Raw genomic sequence first — 24137 nt, 5'->3', positions numbered from 1 at the left:
TGTTAAATATACTTTTATGTATACATATAGTTTTACACATTTTAAATAAGACGAACGATTAAATATGTTTTAAAAAGTCGACGACGTTAAATATTTAGAGAAGTAGGGAGTATTATTTTTATTCCTTCTCTTGCCGTCGTTTCTTTTTGCCGAGGAAGGGGGTTCGGCCGCGAAGCGCGACGGCCGGAGAGAGCAGCCACCGCACTGGATCGTCGGCCCTTCTCGCCGCTCGTAGTGACTGCCACCACGTCGGATACTCCGGATGCCTTCATGCTGCCAACTGCCAAATTCCAGGTTCCCACAGGCTTTCGGCCCAATACAAAAATCGGAGCAGCAAAGCCCGCCTCCAGAAAACCCTAGCACATGGCCCCCCACCCCACGACCACGAGCGCTATATATACATCTCCTCCCAATGGCTTCATCCCATCGCCGCCGCCGCCGCCCGCCGGGAAGCTGATCCCCTCCTCCGATTCGTCTCTAGGGTTCTCTGATTCTCGCCGTCGCCGGCGTCCTCTCTTCCCGCTCAGCTGCTTGTTCGCGCCTCTCGTTTCTCTTTCGAGCAACTTCCTGTTTCTTTCTCTCTTGGGATTTGGGATCTTGGTTTTGGGGGATTTTCGATGGGTTGAAGCAGGTGATGAAAGCAAGACAGGGACATCAGCACCCTCTTCTCTTTTGAGAGAGATGGGAATGATCGACTAAGTCTATAATGGGAATCTCTCTGATGCTTTTTTACCTTCCCCCCAACTCAGATCTGCTTTGTTTTTTTTTTCGTTATTTCTCTTCTCCTTTTGGTTTTGATTGGTGTTCTGTGGTACTTAGCTTAATTAATACGTGAATTTGCGGTTCGTGTTGCTGCCAGTGATGCATAAACAAATGCACGTATTATCGGATTCTTCCGTGACGATCTCACACAAATATTGTCACTACCACTGAGGCAGCTCAGCTCAGCCTTTCTTTTTTTTTTCAGAAGCATCTACTGTTGTGCTTTTGATTTGCCAGGTTTTTTTATTTCGTTTGTTTGTTTTTTGTTTGTAGTTTTTTTGTATCTGCAGTTCGTTTGGTGCAAATTGCCTATGATGGTGTTAAATATACTTTGAGCAGCTCGCTGTGAAAAATACTTACAATCTGAGGCCATTTTCATCTCGAATGCATTGTTAAATATGAGTTTTTTGGTACAATTTATTCTGAACAGTACACTCCAAATATTTTCAGGCTATCTTCCTCAGGGGATTGCTCAGAAAGCTCATGAAGCTAATACATTTTTTTTTGAATTCTTCACGGAAGGAAAACACTAGAAATTTGTAAGCTGCAACCTGATTAATTAGGGATGGCAATAGGACTGGTTGGGCACGGTTAGAGCAAAACCATATCTGACCCGATTCCCAATATTGCCCACTTAAACCCTATCCACTAGAGTTAGTGGGTAAAACTCCGTTCCGTATCCATGCCTGGTGGGCACGGATATGTCCGGCGGGTATACTATGGATCACATATAAATAATAACTTGAAAGATATATAATTTAACAAAGAAAAATAAGATCAATATTTATCAAATTATTGGTTATCAACAATAATTTAAATTATGTCATAACTTAGTATCAGTTAGCATCACAAATGAACCAATAGAAAGGGTATAAGAAATAAAAAATAAGTCAAAATTAGCTAATATAAATACATATGTATCGATCGGGTATGGGCTACCTACGGGTAAAAAATGAAACCTGTTTGTTGCCCATGTCGTCTTTGGGTCTCGGGTGGGCGTGCCCAAGAAGGTGAACCATCAGAAAGGGTATAAGAAATAAAAAATGAGTCAAAATTAGCTAATACATATGTATCTGGGTTACCTACGGATAAAAAATGAAGCTTGTTTGTTGCCCATATCGTCTTCGGGTCTTGGGTGGGCGTGCTCATGGGTAAAAAGTCACACCATACCTATCGGATTGGGTCTCGGGTGGGCGTGCCCATGGGTAAAAAGTCACACCCATACCCATCGGATCGGGTACCACGGATATCCGGACCCATGGATAAAATTGTCATCCCTATTACCAAACTCTGTATGTATTGAAAGATTCCATCTGCAGCAGAAACGCTTCAAGATTTATATAAACTAGCAGAACCAAATGAAATTCAACCTAGGCATTTCACCCAGCCACGAAACAACCAAATATTTTTCTTTTTCGCCCGGAAATAAAATCAGCTCAGCGAGATGTGGAGACGGAGACCGCTGCGCTTTTCTGATGTGTTGATTGGACCGAAAGCCCAGATCTTTTATGGGCTTCGAATTGATGAGGTGTGGGCTTTTCTTCAAAGGAACACGTCTATTTTGCATCCTTTCTTCTTCCTCCTGATTGTATTGCGTCTCTCAACAACAAAATCAGGTGTATAACGTATCCTTCAGCTTTGAGAATCGGTACAAATTGACTCCTATATATGGTTTAGGAAGCGGTTTCTGCATATGGTCCACTTGCCAGTGATATATGATAACCAACATATATGGTGGTCCCACGTGTCAATTCCTTTTCTCCTTCCCCACCTCTCCATCCGCCCCGTCTCGCTCAACCCGTCCAACTACGTTGAGGTCCGCGAGAACCGGACGGCCTCTGAATCCGCCACAAGCATACACTTAGGGCCCATTTGAATTAAATGATTTATCTAGGAATTTCGTAGGATTTGCCCATTTGAATCAAAGGATTTATCTAGGAATTTCGTAGGATTCAAATCCTATAGTAAATTTTCCTACTTGGCCCTTTGATTCAAAGGATTGAAGTTTTCCAAATCCTATGAAATTCCTATGGAATGGCACATTGTATGTTATTTTGACGGAAATATAGCAAGAGCTCTAACCTCTTGGAAAATTCCCTTTGAGTCTATCTCTCTCATCCGATTCCTGCGTTTTTTCTGCGCTCCAATCAAACGACCATTCCTGTGTTTTTCTTGTGTTTTGCAATCCTCTGTTTTACACTTCCATTCCTATTAGAATCCTGTGTTTTCCTATTTCTCCATTTTTTCAACTCTGTGATTCAAAGAGGCCCTTAATTTCATAGTTGTTTCTACATGTCGCCGTGTCGGCAGCAATGCTGTGCTTGTTGATGTAGTGGGTGGAGGTGTAGAAAAGTACAGATGCCGATGTAGATCAGCATGGCGGTGGGTACCAGCGTGATCGACGACCGGCACGACGGCGACCCACCACCGGCGCCCCGCGAGCAGCCGAGGCGGACAAGCTTGAGCTGCACGATGTTGACGACGAGCACCATGGTCAGGAACCTGCACCCAAGCACACGGAGCCTACCGCCATTGCCAGGCTCCCGACGCGGAGCGCCACTCGGTTGATCATCGCCGCCGCGAGTTCTCTTGATGAGAATGCTCGTCCCCGCCGCCGCCGCCACCTCCTGCACAGGCGATCGAATCGAGCTGCGAAGCGAAGCGAGGGGTTGCTCTTCGGAAAGCTTTTACCAAACGTCGAGCGAGGAGCAAGGCAGCGACGCCTCATCGGGTAGCGGCGGTAATCTGTGGAGTAGCTCCCGGCCGCCGCTCCCAGCGCCGACTGCGAGCTAAGGGAGGCAAAATAGACCTTTTTCCTCCTTCAAAAATCAAAACTGAAGAATCTCCTTACAAGCTGATGGATATAGGGGCAAATTCATACTTTTTGCATTGTTTCTCTCTATTTGCACATAATAAAATAATACATTCAATGTCTAGCCAGCAGCTAATTATCATGTTTTTTAGTGTAATGTAGCAAATACGTGTTTTTCCGTGTTCTATAGCAAAGACTGTGAACCTTTGAATCTCGGTAGCAAATTTTGTCTAATTTGTTCAGCTCTTTAAATCAAACATCAACTCTCTATTTTGCGAAAAATTAATAAGATAAAAGATACATACTCCCTCAGTACAAAAAAAAAAGACAAACCCTGGGTTTCTGTGTCCAATGTTTGACTGTCCGTTTTATATGAAATTTTTTTATAATTAGTATTTTCATTGTTGTTAGATGATAAAACATGATTAATACTTTAAACGTGACTTGTCTTTTTAATTTTTTCATAATTTTTTTAAATAAGACAGACGGTCAAATATTGGACATGAACATTCTCAGGGTTTATCTTTTTTTTTTTGGGGGGGGGAGGGATGGAGTAATAACACGATTGGGTACTAATTTTAAACAGGAGTAGGATGAAAACACTGCTCCAGACAAATTTATTGTGAATAAAGAACCCTGCGCCTGGTTTTTGACTAGACAATGGGCAACATGCCCTGCTTCCCCGGCTTTTTTTTGCTCGAGCATCTGCAGTACAGTACTAGGACGCATGACTGGCTTACTAGGGAACAGCAGGAACTTGCATTACTGATGAGCACTGGCCATATTTCTCTGCATTCACGCATGACATGAGTTAGATATGAAGTGATGAGGCAGCCCCCATGCAACAGCTTCCCCCACTGTTGTGAGTTGACTTGAGTTTATACTGATCATGTATACGTAATGCTTGCAGAATTCACTACCCCCGTCAGCTTGGGAAAGACAAGAACTGAATTTTAACAAACTCCATTACTAACTTCCTATTCTCTCTTACTGTCTTATAATCCCTCCGTACTCGTAAAGGAATTCGTTTTGGACGGTGATACGGTCTCTAAAATATAACTTTGACTTCTTGTTTCTATAAAAATATTTATTGAAAAGTGATATATGTATATTTTTATGAAAGTATTTTCAAGACAAATCTATTCATATAATTTTTATATTTTTAAACTCAACAACTTGAGAGTTATTTGTGATTTATATTACCAAGGTTTGACTTAAACATTGTCTTAAATGACTTCCTTTATTTACGAGTACAGAGGGAGTATGCATGTAGTAACTCTGAATTTTTCTGATTCATCGTGCATGTCCCCATTGTCTACATACCATTCAGCTTATATGCTGTTACCAAAATTTTATTTTTTTTAATTTTAGTGTTTTTAATGGTTTTTTAGCATTAACTTTTAAATAGCGAACAAACATAGATATAACAATTTTACGCATAAATTATTTTAAAGTTGTTTATATGCCGTTTTACGGCTTATATCAGCTGTGTAGGCCAAACGATCAGCTGTAGGCTAGCTTTATTTTGAGCAAAACTTGCTAAATTGTTGTATGATTTGTATTGTGGTTCGTTCTAAATTCTAAATTTCCGACGGGAATGTGAGCGAGGACAAATGTTACTATTTGGTTGCATGGCCGATCGAAAAGAGCAGCGAGTAGGGTAGGGTGATGGAGTTGCACGCTCCTATCTATCTCTACACACTCGGCTATGGCCGCTGGGGGTACCTGGCCTCCATAGTAGAGCCATTTAATTGCTACTGCTCTCCCACGTCGTCGTATGTCCAATCCAACAACGTCACATGTATCACCAGATTTCGTTCTACCGGTCACTCCAAAATCCAGGAAATTAGGGCATGTTTAGATTCCTGCAAAAAAAAAAAATTTTACACCCTGTAACATCGAACATTTGCATACCTGCATGAAATATTAAATATATGCTAAAAAAACTAATTACAAAGATTGCGACTAATTTGTGAGACGAATCTTTTAACCCTAATTGCTCCATGATATGATAATATGGTGCTACAGTAAATATTTGCTAATGACGGATTAATTAGGCTTAATAAATTCGTCTCACAGTTTACCGATGGATTTTATAATTAGTTTTTTATTAGTGTCCGAACACCCTATGTGACACGTTAAAATTTTACACCCGGATCTAAACACCCCTTAGACTCTGTGCTAGCTGCATTATTGCAATCATTCCCTGTGTGTATAAAAGGCACAGCGAATGCTTCTCGTCAGCTAGCTGCTATTTTTCTCCTCTCTGATTCATCTGCTGCTATAGCTTCTTCTAGCTAGCTCCATGATGGATGAGTACCAATGCCTGAAGAACATGGTTTTTTCTTTTGAGCCCAGCGACGTCTTTGAGTTCTTGCATGTGGGGAGGAGGCCAATGATGATCATCAGGATGATCGAATTTATCGTGTAGCCAAGGATGAATTGCCGGCGTTTCACGCTGTTGATGGTGCGTGCATATATAAGTTGGCGCCGGCAAGTCATTTCAGGCTACATGTTTGCCTCCTCCTCTCATGCTAGATCAAAGATGTCAGGTTTTCCAAGCTCTCGATCTTCTCCTATGTACGTATATATGCATCTGGAGCGAAAAGGTGCGCGTGGATTGATTTTCATTACACGCTATCCATATAATCAGAAGATCGAATTTGTTCTGTGATCGATGCATGCATGATACTACTAATGCATTACCACGAATCACTACATATACATTGGTTTCTTCTCATGCAGCTTACCGTGTTCAGGGTGTGATCATAATTAACATGCAAAGCTGCAGCCTGCAGCCTTGCGAGGAGATCTCATTGCAAGTGTACACGAATCTATAAAAGTTTCTTGATGTACTCAGACGTCAAGGCCTATTAGCTCAGCTGGTTAGAGCGTCGTGCTAATAACGCGAAGGTCGCAGGTTCGTGACCTGCATGGGCCATTTTTTTTGTTTTATTAGTTTTTTTATTATTTTTTTATTTTTTGTTTTATTAGTTTTTTTTTGTGATTTTCTGTTTTATTAGTTTTTTTTATTATTTTTTGTTTTATTAGTTTTTTTTTTGTGATTTTCTCTTCCCCTTGAACCTGTGTCTGGAACTAGCCACACATTCCCCTGAATCTGTGTCTGGAACTATTTATTATTTTTTTTTTGTGATTTTCTCTTCCCCCTGAACTGTGTCTGGAACTAGCCACCCATTCCCCCTGAACCTGTGTCTGGAACTAGCCACCCAGTGGGTAGTGCAGTAATTATCGAAGTGATTTTTTTAATATAATTATAGTATAATTATAATATAAGTACTTTAAAAATGTATAACTTGCATGCAACTACTTTAAAAATGTATATAAATTTTTTTATCTAAATTGTATAGATATTATGATGTAGTTACAGTACCAATGAGTTATAATCATTGCAACTTATTGTAACTATAATATAATTATAACTTATGCGCTACGTTAGTGTAGCGCGAAATTTGACATATCATCGTACGATTGAAAATTTAAAAACTAGGGAAGAAAAAACTGTCACATGTTTTCTAGCAGTTCGGACTAATAAATCCACTAACCATGCACACAAGACCATATATTCAAGTTTAAAAAGATATATATTGTTTTGTTTGATTTATAGACAATGGCGAAGCAGCCAATTAAGCAGGGTGTAGACTGCAGAGTATTTTTTTTTCTTGACCAGCCGGGACAGGCGGTTGTTGACTAGCCGAATCAGGGCTCACAGCCGCCGCCGACGCATGCAAAGCGCACAAAAGCAGACAAAGCTTTCGCGGTAATCCATCCATTAATCCCTTATAAATAGTGTACTAGTGCACACGTTAATTGCCCTGGTAGAGTGGTAATTGCTCGCGCGCATTCTGCATGCATGAGCGCGCGCGGCGGTGTCACGATGGCAGGAGGCGGAGGCGGCGACCGCGCGCCGTCGTCGTCGTCGACGGCGATGATCTCGCGACTCCTGCCGCCGGGCTTCCGGTTCCGGCCGACCGACGGGGAGCTCGTCGCCCACTACCTCGCCCGGAAGGCGGCCGACGCCGGCTTCACCTCCGCCGCCATCCGCGACGCCGACCTGTACCGCGCCGAGCCCTGGGACCTCCTGCCGCCGCCGCGTTGTTAGTCGATCGATTGCGACGAGACATTGCTGCGTGCGTGCGTTGGCTTTGATCGATGTGTCGTCGTCGTCGTCGTCGATGTGTGCAGGTGATGCGGCGGCGGAGGAGGAGGAGGAGGAGGAGGAGCGGTGCGGCTACTTCTTCTGCACGAGGAGCTTCAGGTGGCCGTCGGGAACGAGGACGAACAGGGCCACGGCGACCGGGTACTGGAAGTCGACGGGGAAGGACAAGGCGGTGCTGCACGGCGGCGGCGGCGGCGGCGGCCGCCCCGTGGGGGTGAAGAAGACGCTCGTGTTCTACAGGGGGAGGGCGCCGAGGGGCGAGAAGACGAGCTGGGTCATGCACGAGTACCGCCTCCTGCACGGCGGCGCCGCCGCCACCGCCTCTTCTTCCCCGACGCCGACGACAGTTGTCGCCCGCGTGAGTGAAATGCAACAGTTCGAATGTCTTGTGCGACTGAATTTGTAAACGTTTTCACTAAATTGGATCGAATTTTCTGCTGAATTCTGTTGTTTTTGTTAGAGTGAGTGGGTGATTTGCAGGGTGTTCGTCAGGAAGACACCAGATGGTAACAACGATAGGGGAACTACAGAACATCATCTTCCCTCCGACGACGCTCATCTCCGTTCGTCGCCGGCGCCGGCGAACTCTGTGGACGGCGCAGGCCATGCGAGCTGCAGCTTCTTCTCCGGTGCTAATGAGTCCATGGCGCCAAGCGACCATTTCAACATAGGAGACGACATGATCCTCCATGGCCACGACGAGGAGGAGTTGCTGATGATGAACTGTTCTTCGGCTTTTGATCTGCCAGAGCTTCTCGACTACGAGAGCTTCTCGCTGGACCTTTGATCCAACGAGCAATGGCATGTTCTAAAATCTAAAGTATGATCTGGTTACTTCTCTTAATACAAAAGATACATAAGTCTTTTGCGTATTCTCCAAAAAAAATCTGAAGGATGATGCAGCTAGCTAGCTAGCTAGCTAGATCGATCAATCGAGATATATATGAAGGCCATAATTTGATCATTAGATGCATATGCATCATCCATGTCTACTTCTTCAGATCACTAGCTACTTAATATGTCCCCTCTCTGTAATTAAACTTGCACGTATCTGTATATATATTTGTACTGTAGTCATTCATGTAATATACGTTTTGTGTTTGCGTATTTTATACACGCCTCTATTTCAGGCGCTCTTAGCATTTCTTTTACTTTCTTAGATTATAAAAACTAGTGTGTGGTTGTGTGTTTTTGCTATGTACATCTTACTTATATAGAGAGTTAAATAAAAACTCTACTATCTTTAAAAAAAAAAGTATACATGCTACATGCACGAGTATACACTAGAAAAAAAACTATTTTTTGCATACAACCAAAACTGATTTTCGTAGGCGGCACATGCGGTCACCTATGCCAACTGCAGGCGAAAATAATTTCGTTGAAAAAAACAAAATTTCAAAAAAAAAATCAAATTCGAAACCCTAACTCCTTTGTTCATCCCCAAACCCTAGCCCACCGCTAGCACAAACCCTAGGTCACAAGCTGATGTCTTCGTCGCAGCCACCACCAACGTCGTGGTACTCGCCATAGTCCATCCTACCGCCGACGTCGCTGCCCGCTGCTAGATCTGTGCAGGAGAGGGCGGGGGAGTGTTGTTGCCGCTGGATTGGCGCGGGGAGGGCCACAGCCATCAACGCACTGCTCCTCCGTGGGCCTCCCACTCGAGCCCACCATCGGATCTGCGAGGGGGCCACAGCCGTTGCCCTCGCCGCCGCTGCCACCAGAGCCCGCGTTTGCCATCCTCGCCCGCCACCACCGTCGGGATGGAGGAGAGGTATGGTTGTGAGGAGTAGGGAGAGTGAAGGAGTGGAGCTGTGAGATGGACGGGAAAGGGGAGATAGAGAGGAGGGGAGAAAAAAAAGAATGGGAAGAAAATGGGGTATTTTCTTATGCAGGCCGCTTAAGAGGACTGCGTGGAAAAATAATGTTTTTTTTTCGTATGCGGGCCTGTTAAGAATCTGTGCAGGGGAGATCAATTTTTTAGACGGAATCAGTTATAGTTTGCCTACAACCTAAAGAGTGTTTTGTCCAGAAAAATCGATATTGTAATAGTGATATTCCGGTAAGGACATGCGGCTGTGCTACATATATAAATAGATTATTGTTGTTGTGAAGAATGTATAGGTGTGAATTTTTATACATGTTGAGGGTGGACTCTCTGAAGTGTAAGTCACCAGCGCGCAGCGCGTATCTAGGATTATGTATATGTACGACATTTTTGTACGTCTGTATATACATACGTACGTACATAAGTATCCAGGGATCGATGTTGGTGTGACTTTCTTGGGTTCTGATGGCTCAGCTGTCTTTTTCTTGAAGTGAGTTAGGCCTTATTAGTATTGTCCTTCGATGTCAATGTTTTGTATGAATTAACTTAACTCGTTTCAGGTTAATTAGTTGCTTCCGTGTGTGTGTTCACCTTGTTTTGAGCCCTGCTAGTCTGCTTGCATCACTGCAGGATCAGGACAGAGGGATTTGTAGGTCAACTTGCATCACACACTCTAACACACATTCCCTCCCCCGAGGAAAAAAAATAAATGTGAGATTAGATTTTGCATGACATCATATATTTTTTGGACCAAGTCAAATTAATATTAGAAAATTGGATTATCAATATCCCCCCCTCTCTCTCTCTCTCTATATATATATATATATATATATATATATATATATATATATATATATATATATATATATATATATATATATATTTTTGTTTGGTGCTCCATGGTGCCCGGGCACCATTGTTGAAATTGAGTATATACCTAATTCAAATGAGTATGAAACTTTTTCAATTACTTAGGTATTAACATTAACTACTTTACTCTCTCTCTCTCTATATATATATATATGGATTGGCCATCTCAAGGTATATGCTCCAAAGTGTTTAGCATTTCACTCCAAAAATTGCCATGGAAAAAAAGACACGAGATTTAAAGAGAGAGACGTCGTCCCTACAAATATTTTTAAAGAAGAAATTATAAACTTGTTAGGATTGAACACGGGACCTCGACGTTGAAATCACACACCTCTTGCCACTGCACTATCAAGTACTTTCTCCGTTTCAGGTCATAAGATTTTCTAGCATTGCCCACATTTATATATATGTTAATGAATTTAAACATATAAATGTGTGTCAAGATTCATTAATATAACATCTATATGAATGTAGGCAATGCTATAAAGTCTTATAACCTGAAACGGATGCAGTACATCACAACAATGGTGGCAAGAGGTGTTCACCAAACTGATCAGTGCATAAGGTTCACCAAACTGTTCTTGAGCCAAAAACCGAGGTTCAACGTACGGTTTTCATTCCCTACAAAATCTGATCAAAGTGTAGGAAAAAATAAACTTTCATAATTGTTTTTTGTTCTTCCTCCCATTTTCCGATAAAGATATCTGGACAAAATCTCCAGTTCTCAGTTGCATGCAGTTTAAGGGTCTCTTTTAATTGTAGGAATTGAAAAAAAAAGAAGTAATATAAAATACATAGGATTTTGAAATATAAATGTAAAACAAGGGATTGAAAATCACAAAAATAACTGGTTAATTGGTTTGCAGAAAAACACAAGAATCAAATAAAAGATATAGAATCAAATGAAATTTTTCAAGAGAGAGGAGTTTTTGCTAAGTTTTCTTAAAATCTACGTACATGTGATGAAACAGAATGTTTCATAGAATTTGTAAAACTCTATTTTTTTTTATCAAAGGGGCAAATAGAACATTTTTTCATATATAGGATTTGATTTGAATCTTAGGAAATTACTACATAAATCCTTTCATTCAAAGACTGACCCTTAACCTGAAGTTGGCTTGCACGAAACAGCAATTACGCTCATATGACCTAACACACTGTTTACCTACCATGATATCTTGGCATCTTGCTTCTGCAACCACGGTATATGTTCATATACTCATATGCATTTATATGTCATTATTCCAAACTACTAAATAACTCTGCCAGCGATGGCCAAGAGCGTAACTGATCGAGCCTAATGATGGGGGCTAATATAATCTCCCAGTTAAGATCTGAGTCAAAGCCTTAATGGCGCGGTGGCGGCTCGCGACTGGGCCAGGGCGGCGATCACCTGACCGCCGCAACAGTAGTTAAACGGCTGCAGGCTTTCTCGAAGCTCACAAGCTCTGAATCAAACTGAAGAAATTAAACTGCAGGCCAGGTTCAGTGTCCCTCCCGTTTCTGAAGAACTTCAGATTAATTACAGACGGGAGCGTGATCTCCTTCTAGATCGCGGCTTGCGTCAGTCACAGTCTCATCACAGATATTGTAGTATACATTCTTCTAGCTTCTCTCACACAGCACTTGAATGGAGAGAGAAGAATTAATAGAATTCTCTCATTATCTGGCTGATTATTTAGAGTCCGAGCCGGCATTCTTCAGACGTAGACAGGTCTGCTATTAATATAGGAATTCTCTCATGCAGGCTGATCTGCTGATGAAGCACACAAGGCATCGTGCCGGCATGTCAAAGATAGGAAATAAACAACGATCGATGAAAACAAATCTAAATATCAGCTCAAAAATTAAGTTTAAAACTTAAATTTTAGCTGGGACTTGCAAGCTGAAAGACAAACGATAGGATCGGAGTCCTAGTTTCCAACTGTTTCTTTCCACCAAATGAAGGATTCAAGGGAGAGGTTTCAAGGTATTCCACTACTTCCTCTATCCACAATTATAAACATTCGAAGGATTTGAAATTTATCTATAGATATAAGCATTTGAGGAGTACTATTTATCATACCAATCATAACTCACTCAAAACACCCCTTTTAAATAAGAGGCGTCAAAGTTTTTTCTCATTGATCTTAATCTCTGCTAAAGAATCTATAGGTGCTTATATTTATGAACGGAGGAAGGTACCTTGCAAATAAAAGGGGGAGAGGTTTGAAGTAAAGATTATTCTTAGCTACATTGGATGAGTTTTAGATTAAGACTTTTTTTTTCACACTTCTTAGACTTGAAGAAAAGATAGTTAGTTTTGAATGAATCAGAGTTCGTTTGCTTGTCATGATAGAATTTGACCCTCCACAGAAGTTTTTCCTTGAACTTGGACTGGGCAATAGTTCAATGCGAGCCTAATTTAATATTCCTTGCAATCTACGCTGAGTTGGATTGCATTTCAAAATTTGTTATAAATTTTGCAGTTATTTCATGCATTTACTTTTAAAATGCAATTAATATCAAAGTGATAATTTTATTCAGTTTTGTAGATGATTTTGCTCTATTCTATTTCTAAATGCTCCTTCCAAAGTCTCAATAGCATCAAAACATAGGAGTACCTTAAATTTTGAACTTGTGAAAATTCAGTTCCTCCCAAAATTCGGCCCAAGTTGCACTTATCATGAAAATCTGGCCCATTATGCCAGGCCCACAAACACAAGGCCTTCTTCTAAAAGAAAAAGAAAACTGGGCATCTCAAAAAAAAAAAAAAAATCTTGGTCGTCTCGTCGTCATCGCCTCGTCGCCTCATCTCGATCTCGTCGATTCTATCCGAGCAGTAGACTAGGGTTTTTGCTGCTCGAGCGGAGAGCAGATGGGGAAGGACTCCAAGCCGAAGGACAAGGGGAAGGGCAAGCAGGCTGCCGGCTCGTCCGGCGGCGATGACGCCGGCGGCGGCGGCAAGGGAGGCAAGGGCAAGGGCGGCAAGTCCGCCGACGGCCTCGGCACCTGCACCTACGTCAAAGGTATCTCCAGTTCTCTCGGTCGGATTACGAGCAATTTGTTCTCGGACTCGATCGTGATTGGTAAGATCGGTTTGGATTGGCGCGATATTGGATTGGGATCTTGGTGCGCGGGAGGGGGGACCGGGTGTCCCTAATCGTAAGTGGATGGATTTAGTCTTTGGTACTGAAATAGATGTGGGCCTGAACCTACCTTGTTTTCGGTGCTGATTTATTGTTAGCTTTAAAGCTCTTTTGGTTAGGATTATTCTGTTCGTGGTAAATTTCATGTTGTTTTTTTTTTTTTGGGTACTTGACTGCTGTGTTGTTACTGGTTTTTCAGCTAGGCACGTACTGTGCGAGAAGCAAGGGAAGATCAATGAAGCTTACAAGAAGTTGCAGGATGGCTGGTTGGACAACGGGGACAAGGTCCCTCCTGCCGAGTTTGCAAAGGTAAGCGGCAGATGTACATGCAGCTCAGCTTGAAAACTAATGTGGTTGGCCCAAAGAGAGAGTAAGGAATTACAGTTTTCAGGAGTTTGGTACATTCGTATGGTACAACTTTATTATGTATGTTAGTATTGATGATTCGATGGTTCAATTGCTAATCTATTCCACCAATCATGCATATCTGTTGGATTTGCACAGCTGAATGCTGCAGTTCCAGTTATCTCCTATGAATCACAGATGGTATTTATGAGAAGTGTATCTAACATTCAATGATTTTTTGGCTTTGATGTGATAGTATTGCATATTGATACTTGAAGTGGAACTTGGTATGTTTGGTTGTATGATTGTATCGGGCTGGAAAAAAAGTACTATTGCTTAGGACAATTGGTTGAATAATAACTAGCCAAAGGACTGTGGTAGGAAATCTTAGGATATTTTGCTTGGCCAGGATCAATCTGTTTTTTGAAAAATGAGATCCCAGATCTCATTATTCATTATTACAAATAATACTATTAGAATATTGTGGTTAAACAGTACACACTTAAAAGATGGATTACCTATGTGGAATAAGCGTACAATAGTCAGTTGTTGAACAACATATAAATTTGATTGTAGGCCTGCCTTCTATGGGAATTACCTATGTGGAATAAGCGTACAATAGTCAGTTGTTGAACAACATATAGTTTTGATTGTAGGCCTGCCTTCTATGGGAATTGACTCACTCTCTGTATGATTGTGTAATCACTACTTGAGAGTTGAGACTTCTATTTTACCTTACTTTTGAGGCTTTGTGTGTGACATCAGAAGGAAAATAAGGACAATATTTCTACTTGATTTCAATTTCAAACAAATCATTTATTTGACTTACAGGGCTATCCACTTACATGTTGCTTGCTGTCTGTAGGCTCAGGCTGCTTTCATAACCCACTAGACACTATGTATATATCCGACTGATATTACTATTTTGATACTGCAGATAGCCCAAGAATACTCTGAATGTCCATCTGGAAAGAAAGGTGGAGATCTTGGATGGTTCCCGCGTGGAAAAATGGCTGGCCCTTTTCAGGATGTTGCATTTAGCACACCTGTGGGAGCTACTAGCGCACCATTTAAGTCAACGTATGTGTATAATTGTATTACTACCCTTTTTCCTCCAATCTTCGGTCTATTAACAATGCAAGTAGCGCCTATGACATGAGTGCTGATCTGTGCGATACCGTAGTGTTCCTTTTGGCCTAGCAAGTAGGTTCTATGAATTTCTTCAACAAGTGGTCTATGACAAAAATAAAAGGACTTCTAAATTATTTAGCCTGCACTGTTATCACCTTTAGATTATTAATCGCCTGCCTCATCATTAACCAGTTAACATGATCATTGTTTGTTTACATTCAGGCATGGGTACCACTTCATCCTCTGTGAAGGAAGGAAGAACTGATCAGTCTGCTTCAGGTTGGAACAGAAGCACCTCAGTCTATACAAGATGCAGATGCCTCGTGTCTCTGTCAACTTAATAAGCACTGAATGACGGGCATCCATATTCTATGTTTAGCCTTTCTAATGCTCTCTGAAAGAGTCTTGAAAAACTGTGCTTTCTGTAAGTAACCTGTGGTGTCAAGCATGACATCTATTTGGGATATGCTGAGATTTAGCATTTGTCTGTGTCTCTTATCTAATTGGCATCTTGTTAGCTATTGTTATGTCTCTAATTGGATGGTTCCTCCTCTTACGACAAGGCGGGTCTTGCCTGAAAATTAGAAAATGCGTAAACCTTGTGCGCCATATAAGCAATTTATCCCGAGTAACATAGCATTTGTAGATGTGGTTTCCTGTTGCTGGCTTGCTGTCCTGGGAATCTCCCGAATGTCAAGAGCTTTTAGACGATGACACTTATATTCAGTCAACTCAGTGTTTAGAAAGCATAAGTTCTACTCTCCGTTTCATATTATAAGACTTTCTAGCATTGTCTATATTCATATATATGTTAATGAATCAAGACTTTCTAGCATTTGTCCATATTCATATAGATGTTAATGAATCTATACACATATATATCTTGATTCATTAACATCTATATGAATGTGGATAATGCTAGAAAGTATTATGATATGAATCGGAGGAAGTACTTGATCTCAGCCTGAATTGAACCATAATACTACTGTGTAAACTTCTCCACAACGGAAATGGCGTGGGTGGTGAAAATCAAGGAGGAAGGTGAAACTCAGTTGGAGTGAAACGTCTGTCGGAGCTCATCCTCAGTTTTACTTTTTTGGATATTTTCTTTCACGACTATACAAACTTTTTACTTCTGTTTTATTCAATGAAATCTGGTACGTAGCTTGCTTTGAGCTAACGACACCGATAAGCAGAATTTAGACCCTCTTTATTTAGGCTTATAAGCCAATTTATAAACCGAAAAGTTTAAGACTAAACAAACAAGTAATGTCTTTTTAAAATCATAAGCCACTCTAACACTGTTAACCCAAAAACTTGGTTGGAGAAGTTTTTTTTCTTATGTGAGATAGATGTATAACTTCATCACTAACCTTAAAACATTAAATTCATCGGTTTATAAATCATATACAAACCAATAAACTAGTAACTTAAAATTCTAAACAAATAAGCTAAGCCTAAAACTAATAAAAGGGCCTTGACGGTCTTGACGGAGCAGCTGTGAGCGACTGTTCATATCCATAGTCCCCCAAGAGCGCGCGGAACCAACGGTCGTCGTCTCCTCTAATCCGCAACCCCGCTCTCGTCCGCCTTCTGGCTGCGCGCCATGGCTGCTGCCATCCACCACCACCACCTCCTCCCTCCTCGCCTCCTCTCCGTCCACCCGCAGCCTCCCCGCCTCCGCCTCCGGCGCCCGCTCCCCCGCCGCGCGGCCGCGTCCGGCGCAGCGGCCGGGACGTCGTCGTCGACCGCGGCCGCGCCGCCGCCCACGGACGCCGCGCTGCAGGAGTTCAGGCGCTGGGTGTCGTCCCACGGCGCGGACGCGGGGGCCGGCGCGGCGGCGCCCGCCGCCGTCCCCGAGGGTGGCCTCGGCCTCGTCGCGGCGCGGGACCTGCCCCGCGGGGAGGTGCTCGCCGAGGTGCCCAAGAAGCTCTGGCTGGACGCCGACGCCGTCGCGGCCTCCGACCTCGGCGGCGCCGTCGGCCGCGGGGGGCTCAGGCCCTGGGTCGCCGTCGCGCTGCTTCTCCTCCGCGAGGCCGCCCGCGGCGCCGGCTCGCCGTGGGCGCCCTACCTCGCCATCCTCCCGCGCCAGACCGACTCCACCATCTTCTGGTGAGTTGAGGTGATGCTGATCGCTCATCGCTCTTCATGTGTTCGACGAAATGCTCCTTTTTGTTTTGGGTGGTTCATCACGATTAACCTCACATTCCTCTCCGTGCTGATGCTTTTGAGTGGTTTGCTTCGTGCCTCCAGTGCAGGTCAGAAGAAGAGCTCTTGGAGATACAAGGTGGGCGTCCATTGCAAAAAGTTCAAAATCCATGAATTTAAATTACAAAGCGAGCTCGTTTTGTTCATACTGGTTGCTAGTATCTTTGTTGAAATCTGTATGCTTTTGTTCCTTGCAGGAACACAGTTACTGAGCACAACAATGGGTGTGAAGGAGTATGTGCAGAGTGAATTTGAGAGTGTTGAAGCTGAGATCATAAGCGAGAACAGGGAGCTCTTTCCTGGTACTGTAACATTCAATGATTTCCTATGGGCATTCGGCATACTCAGATCACGGGTGTTTGCGGAGCTCCGTGGAGATAAGCTTGCTCTCATACCATTTGCTGATCTTGTAAGATCTTGAAATGCAATCATGCCTGCATTTTCTATTTGCTTTTCCAACATGCTGTGAACCGACTTATCTTTGCAAAATAGATACCACTGGAAACCATGCCTGTAATTTGTCATGCCAAAACGTTCAGAATATTTTTATTATACACTATAATATGCTCTTTCAATACTTTTCCCTCGATATATAATACAAATCCAACCAAAATATTGGGAAACCATTATGTTCTAATCATTTTGGTGCTTTGCCAAACCAGGTAAATCACAGCGATGATATAACCTCAAAAGAGTCCAGTTGGGAGATCAAAGGAAAGGGTCTTTTTGGTAGGGATGTTGTGTTTTCTTTGCGAACACCGGTGAATGTTAAATCTGGAGAACAGGTACAAGTTCCCATTTATTCATTTTAAGGAAATCATATAGTTGTGCAGCTGTGACTTTTGTTCACTGACAACATTTATATACTAAATAATGTTTTGACAGATATATATTCAGTATGATTTGGACAAGAGCAACGCAGAATTAGCGCTTGATTATGGTTTCACCGAATCAAATTCATCAAGGGATGCATATACTCTGACCTTGGAGATATCTGAATCTGATCCATTTTATGATGACAAGCTTGACATTGCAGAGCTAAATGGGATGGGGGAGACTGCATACTTTGATATTGTCCTTGGTGAATCTCTTCCTCCTCAAATGCTACCTTACCTGCGATTACTCTGCCTTGGGGGAACAGATGCATTTCTCTTGGAAGCACTCTTCAGAAATGCTGTTTGGGGCCACCTTGAACTGCCAGTGAGTCAAGATAATGAAGAAGCGATATGTCAGGTCATCCGAAATGCCTGCAAATCTGCCCTTGGTGCTTACCACACTACCATAGAAGAGGTATGTTTATAACCCGAATAAGCATTGTTCATTTTCTTTTTTATGTTATTATCTCCAAATTAGTATTACGAAACATGTCAAAATATATGTAGGACGAAGAACTGTTGGGAAGTGAAAATCTTCAGCCAAGGCTTCAAATTGCCGTTGAAGTCAGGGCCGGTGAGAAGAAAGTGCTACAGCAGATTGATGACATTTTCAAGCAGAGGGAGGAGGAACTGGATGGCCTAGAGTACTACCAAGAACGGAGACTCAAGGATATTGGTTTAGTTGGCGACAATGGTGAAATTATCTTCTGGGAATCCTAGAGACTTTTTATTCATTTTCTGAGGGTAGAGAAGGTTTTGTAAAATGCCACTGTGCAATAGCAAATTAATGAAAGAAAAAGAGAAAAAAAATGATATTCTAGCACATGCACCTTGTGCCGTAACCAGTGCAATAGTAGTAGATGTTTACGGAGTACTCCACAAAGTTGGAATTATCGCCAACATTCAAAATTATGACTTCCACTCTACCAGTAGTCATATCACTTCAATTCCTGAAATCAATATTTTCCTTCATACAAACAAAAATTGGACATCATTGCACATTTGCACTAGTACTTGTAGTGTTATTGCATTTCAAACACGTCAACCGAACTTTTTTTTAATTAAAAAAGCCTATAAATTGCGCTTAAATCGGTTCAAATTGACGAGGCACATTTCACATTTTGGCCACTTTGTTACACATTTGTGGCAGAGTCCAAACTCCAAACTGTATCAAGGTATTTGTGGGCGCTTCTCTTTGTTCGATCGGATTCACCCATTCCCGCGCAGCGCGCAAGCCATGCCGCGCGACGGCGATGGCCATGGCCGCCGCCGTCCTCCTCCTCCTCCTCCTCCCGGCCACCCACCCAACCTGCCCCCTCACGTCCCCTACTCCCGCGCGCTGCAGCAGCGCCTCTACCTCCTCGCCCAGCACCGCCGCCGCCGCATCCCCCCGGGCGACGGCGACGCCTCCGCCGCCCGCCGCGCGCTCGACCAGCTCCACGCGCAGGTGGTCCTCAACGGCTTCCCACGCAAGCGCTTCCTCCTCGCCAAGCTCCTCTCCCTCGCCGCCGCCGCCGCCGACCTCCCCCGCGCAGAGTCCCTCTTCCTCGCCGCCCCCGCGGCCGAGTGCTCCTCCTCCACCTCGTCGTCGACGCCCACCCTGGCCAACCTCGTTCTCCGCGCCGCCGCGTCGTCCCGCGCGCCGCCGGACCGGCTGGTGGCACTCTTCTCGCGCCTCGTTTCCCGCCACGGGTTCCGCCCCAACGCCTTCTCCTTCTCCACGCTCCTCGCTGCCCTCGCGGACGCGGGCGCCGCGGCGCTCCCACACGGCCGCGCTCTCCACGCCCGCGCGCTAGCGTGCGGGCTAGTGCTGTCCAGTGGGCACGTGCTGACCAGCCTCCTTGATCTTTATGCGGCGGCTGGGCAACTGGGGGAGGCCCGGAGGGTGTTCGACGAAATGCCTGGCAGGACCGTGGCAGCATGGAATTGCATGCTTGCGGCGTATGTTCGGTGCTGTGAGATGGACGCCGCATTGTGGTTCTTCAATGAGATGCCTGGGAGAGACTCTGTGGCGTGGACAACGATGATTGCTGGTTGCGTGAATGCCGGGAAGGCAGCAGAGGCGGTTGAGCTGTTCTGGAGGATGAGGAAGGCAAATGCGAAGGTTGACGCTGTGACCATGGTTGCTTTGCTTACGGCCTGTGCCGAGCAGGGAGACCTGCGGCTCGGGCGGTGGGTGCATGCCCATGTCGAGCAGGAAGGACGACAGTGGCGGACTGTTTTGCTGGACAATGCACTCATCAATATGTATGTGAAGTGTGGGGCTGTGGAGGATGCGCACCGCTTATTCCTGGTGATGCCAAGGAGGAGTACCGTCTCATGGACGACTATGATCTCAGGGCTTGCGATCCATGGCCGCGCCGAGGAGGCACTAGACTTGTTTCACAGAATGCAGGAGCGTCCTGATGGTGCTACTCTGCTTGCAGTGTTGTTGGCATGCAGCAATGCAGGGAGGGTTGATGATGGACGACAATACTTTCAGAGTATGGAAAGATTTTACGGGATCACTCCAGGGATACAGCACTACGGCTGCATGGTTGACATGCTCTGCCACGGGAAGCAATTGCGTGAAGCAATTGAGTTTGTGGAGACAATGCATTTGCAGCCTAATGATGCTGTGTTGGGCGCACTACTTAGCGGATGCAAGAGGGAAGGCAATCTTGAGCTCGCAGCACAAGTGATTGAAAGGTTGATTAGGCTGCAGCCAGAGCGAGCAGCTGGGCACCTTGTCCTGCTGGCTAACATGTATGCTGGTGTTGGACAATGGGAGCAGGCTGGGAAGGTAAGAGAAAGAGTAGCTGCCCTGAATGCTGGAAAACCTGCAGGGACAAGCAGGGTGAATCCGAACCAATCCAGCATGTTGGTACATAGCATGCTGGCATGAGCCCAATTGATTCTGCAGTTTCGTTAACAAGACTTCGGAGGAATCTATGAGTAAGCATGGGAGCTTGAAGAGAAATGGCAAGCACAAAATTATTTGGTGTTCTCGTGAATGCCTTGGGAAAAAAAAAAAAGGTTGAGCTGGGGCAAAAGTATAGCATGCATTCCTGATCTTCTGGTGAAGCCATGAAATTATGCAGTAGTGTTGCTTCTTTTCAGGTTAGCATATTATATGTTCTTACTTACCCTTAATTGTCCGAGAATCCTCTTTTTACTGAACTTATAGCTAAACTGCTAGGAACATGTATATTTCAGTAAATTATCGCTCAGAACTTCTGATAATGAGATGCTTTCTTTTTGAATCCCTTGTTTCATCTTATTAATCTTGTGCTCAAAACTATTTATGACAACTCAGGACATTGTCATAATGGAATACCAAAATAAAGTAATAGCAGAATACATACACAAGCTGATCTAATGCATCTCATTCTTGTCTATATCCTTCCTAGGAGATGCAAATCACTATTCTGTTCCAAGTTAAAAAATGCTTGAATCTTCTCTTCTGTCTGAACCTATGCTGTAAATTGTTCTTAATGTCGACAAATTGATGTTTGCTAAATTCCTTTGTCTGGCCTCCCGAGTAACTGAAGTCAACTACTTTTGATACTAGCAGTTCCTCATATCACTCAAGAAGCTTGTTACATGTACCGATGCCAAGCGCAGCGGCGAGATGCCATGCAGCATGGATATAGGGAGTCTCTGGGAAGCAATCATCAGCGATGAACAGCGCGCCTCCTAACAGAGACGACATCTTGTGCAGGTTATGTGCCATTCTGAGCTCTGGTTCAATTGATGCTCTTTTTGCAAAGGAAACCTGGCACATAGAAAATGCTAGATCTTTAGAGAAGTCTAGATTTATGCAGCAAATATGCCTAGTGATCGTTGAAATGATGATTGGTTTTATTTAGCCAATATGCCATGCCATTAATATTACTTGCCTCCATCATTCCAGTGTGAACAACTGAAACCATCAAAGGCTGAAATGGTAGGAGCAATGCTGATGCTGCCATTAGTAATCGCGGGTTCTCATTCCGAAGTGCTCTTGATAAACACTGCACAAAACACAGGCTTGTCACAATGGCATGATTTGCATCAGTCAGATAATGTAACAACAATTATCCATCAGGTCACGAAAACTTACTACATCCGTCTCATAATATAAGGGATTTTGCTCGTACAACTACATGCATGGGCAAAATGCCTTATATTTGGGATAGAGGTAATATTGTTTTGGCATGCCTTAAGTCAAACATTTGAAACTTTAAACATGCATATCTCTTTATATATGTTTAGATTGGATCATAAAAAATGTATGTAGAGATTCATTACGGAAAGCACTTTCATAATATTATGATAATTGTTTGTTGTAATAGATATATTGTTATAGAATATAGTGGTTAACATTGTATGTTCAAAACAACATTTTTTTGTGAACAGAGAGTACTAGAGTACTCCATCCGTCTCATATTATAAGTCGTTTGACTTTTTTTCAAGTTTGACTAAATTCATAGAAAAATATAGTACTATTTTCAACACATAACAAACATATTGTCAAATTATATTCAATGCTATATTTAATGAAACTAATTTCATATTTTAAATGTTGTTAAAATTTTCTATTAGCTCGGTGAAACTTAATAAAGTTTGATGCGGAAAAAAGTCAAATGACTTATAATATGAAACGGTGGGAGTAATAAGTAATACCGACGATATGACTTACCAATGTAGTGGTGGCTATCATAGTATAGTCTGCCCACCGCAGGAGTTTTCTGATTTCTCCCTTGGAGGAATGGTACAAGCTTGAAGCTATCCCTACTCCGACTAGCGAATTCGCATAGAGCGCCGTGTTTAAGTTCGTCCTGCAAAGCTGGTAGCAGCCCCGTTAGACGGGAAGCATAGAATCTAAACCAAAAAGAACCAGAAATTAGCTAGAGTAGCTCGCCTTGGCGTTTGCATTCCGAGAATAATGAAGGGGAGCGAGGTGACTACATTAGCTATAGTTTCACCAGCATGCTTGTCACCTGCTCGCAGGAAAATTCAGTTAGAAACTGTATACTGAGAAGAGCTATGTTGGTGCAGCTATAACTTGGATGCTTTACCGCATGAGATTCTACAATGGACGGGCTTCAAGAACGAGGGCCTGTGCTGCCACAATCGCCTGCAGTTTGCAACAACGGTATATGAACGTCAGACTCAGCAAACCAAAGGGTATAAATTTTTAGAGAGCTTTTCTACTGACGGCATGTTCACTTCTTATGCCAGTTATTTTTTGACGAAGGCCATGTTTAGTGCATCTCCAACTACCCCTAACTTTCAACCTTCCATCACATCACATCTAAAACTTTCCTACACACATAAACTTCTAACTTTTTTTTCCGAACTTTCAACTTTCCCAAAACTTCTAACTTTTTTCATGAACTAAACACAGCCGAAATGGAATTACCTAATCGGCAATCTCTGCAGCGTTGTGCCGTCCCCGAACTTGGCTTCAGAATCAGAGATTGCCGAGTACTCCACGACGGTCGTCCTGACAGCCTCCTCCTCCTCCTCGCCGCCGCCGCCGTCGCCCGGCGACGGCCGACGGCCAAGCTGCACCCCGTAGAGCCCATCCAGAACTCCGGGAGACGGCTTGACCCCCATCAATCAACGTACCCGTGTGGCGAGCACAGTTTCACAGCTTGCAGAACGAGCAAGATCAGGGTTGGCCCCCTCCTGCTTTGCTTTGGCTAGCTTCTTCCTCCTCTCCGGCCGATGCGGTGCAGCAGCCGCGGCTAGCCGGCGGGAGGAAATAAATAGTGCGCGTGTTTGCGCGAAGGGGGAAGGAAAATGTGGAATGGGATGGAGAGACCCGTGTCGCGGTGCTGGGTTGAATTCTCTCGGCAGTGCGCGAGACGCCAAGAGAACGGGAGGCGAGACGATGCTGATTCCCACCGGATCTTCCGTTGGCGAGTCCCCCGCGGGCTGCAGCAGCCGGGAATATTCTCGCCCGCAACCGCGGCATCCATCGTCCCGCGACCAGGGTGATGGGCTGATGATGAATGAGCCCGGCCCACCCAAACTT

General features: G+C 43.7%; 4 protein-coding genes and 4 non-coding genes across 10 annotated transcripts; 7 read left to right on the top strand and 1 right to left on the bottom strand.

The window, feature by feature from the left end:
• The first annotated feature begins 624 nt into the window (after positions 1 to 624).
• LOC112936508 (small nucleolar RNA R44/J54/Z268 family) lies at positions 625 to 728 on the top strand. Its single transcript, XR_003238813.1, has one exon. It is a non-coding gene; the product is annotated as a small nucleolar RNA R44/J54/Z268 family (small nucleolar RNA).
• A 125-nt stretch (positions 729 to 853) lies between these two features.
• LOC112936519 (small nucleolar RNA snoR122) lies at positions 854 to 937 on the top strand. Its single transcript, XR_003238824.1, has one exon. It is a non-coding gene; the product is annotated as a small nucleolar RNA snoR122 (small nucleolar RNA).
• Positions 938 to 1064: 127 nt separating this feature from the next.
• Positions 1065 to 1137, top strand: LOC112936506 (small nucleolar RNA Z267). The gene has a single exon (XR_003238811.1). It is a non-coding gene; the product is annotated as a small nucleolar RNA Z267 (small nucleolar RNA).
• Positions 1138 to 6441: 5304 nt separating this feature from the next.
• On the top strand, positions 6442 to 6515 carry TRNAI-AAU (transfer RNA isoleucine (anticodon AAU)). Its single transcript has one exon. It is a non-coding gene; the product is annotated as a tRNA-Ile (tRNA).
• Positions 6516 to 13252: 6737 nt separating this feature from the next.
• On the top strand, positions 13253 to 15574 carry LOC4347035 (uncharacterized). The gene is made up of 4 exons (XM_015795677.3): positions 13253 to 13457; positions 13777 to 13886; positions 14860 to 15002; positions 15276 to 15574. Exons 1-4 carry the CDS (start codon positions 13307 to 13309, stop codon positions 15316 to 15318), a joined length of 447 nt encoding a protein of 148 aa, XP_015651163.1. The 5' UTR covers positions 13253 to 13306; the 3' UTR covers positions 15319 to 15574.
• A 962-nt stretch (positions 15575 to 16536) lies between these two features.
• Positions 16537 to 18959, top strand: LOC9266797 (fructose-bisphosphate aldolase-lysine N-methyltransferase, chloroplastic). Its single transcript, XM_015795846.3, has 6 exons — positions 16537 to 17165; positions 17312 to 17340; positions 17459 to 17670; positions 17924 to 18046; positions 18147 to 18551; positions 18644 to 18959. Exons 1-6 carry the CDS (start codon positions 16660 to 16662, stop codon positions 18854 to 18856), a joined length of 1488 nt encoding a protein of 495 aa, XP_015651332.1. The 5' UTR covers positions 16537 to 16659; the 3' UTR covers positions 18857 to 18959.
• A 382-nt stretch (positions 18960 to 19341) lies between these two features.
• LOC4347034 (pentatricopeptide repeat-containing protein At5g56310) lies at positions 19342 to 22541 on the top strand. 3 transcript variants are annotated; one of them, XM_015795843.3, is made up of 3 exons: positions 19342 to 21235; positions 21690 to 21836; positions 22029 to 22541. In XM_015795843.3, the coding sequence occupies exon 1, from the start codon at positions 19374 to 19376 to the stop codon at positions 21018 to 21020; it is 1647 nt and encodes a 548-aa protein (XP_015651329.3). In that variant the 5' UTR covers positions 19342 to 19373; the 3' UTR covers positions 21021 to 21235; positions 21690 to 21836; positions 22029 to 22541. The 3 variants fall into 3 exon arrangements, with proteins under 3 accessions (XP_015651329.3, XP_015651330.3, XP_015651331.3); XM_015795844.3 differs by having other exon boundaries at positions 21690 to 22201; XM_015795845.3 differs by lacking the exon at positions 22029 to 22541 and having other exon boundaries at positions 21687 to 21824.
• On the bottom strand, positions 21364 to 23836 carry LOC9272171 (uncharacterized). Its single transcript, XM_015795847.3, has 6 exons — positions 23520 to 23836; positions 23176 to 23234; positions 23019 to 23097; positions 22797 to 22935; positions 22015 to 22128; positions 21364 to 21890 (listed from the first exon to the last, which is right to left on the bottom strand). The coding sequence occupies exons 1-6, from the start codon at positions 23714 to 23716 to the stop codon at positions 21699 to 21701; spliced, it is 780 nt and encodes a 259-aa protein (XP_015651333.1). The 5' UTR covers positions 23717 to 23836; the 3' UTR covers positions 21364 to 21698.
• Between the last annotated feature and the right edge of the window lie 301 nt (positions 23837 to 24137).

This window comes from Oryza sativa, chromosome 9, assembly GCF_034140825.1.
Source record: "Oryza sativa Japonica Group chromosome 9, ASM3414082v1".
NCBI lineage: Eukaryota > Viridiplantae > Streptophyta > Magnoliopsida > Poales > Poaceae > Oryza > Oryza sativa.
The sequence above is the reverse complement of the archived record's forward strand: the minus strand, read 5'-3'. Positions and strand labels throughout refer to the sequence as shown.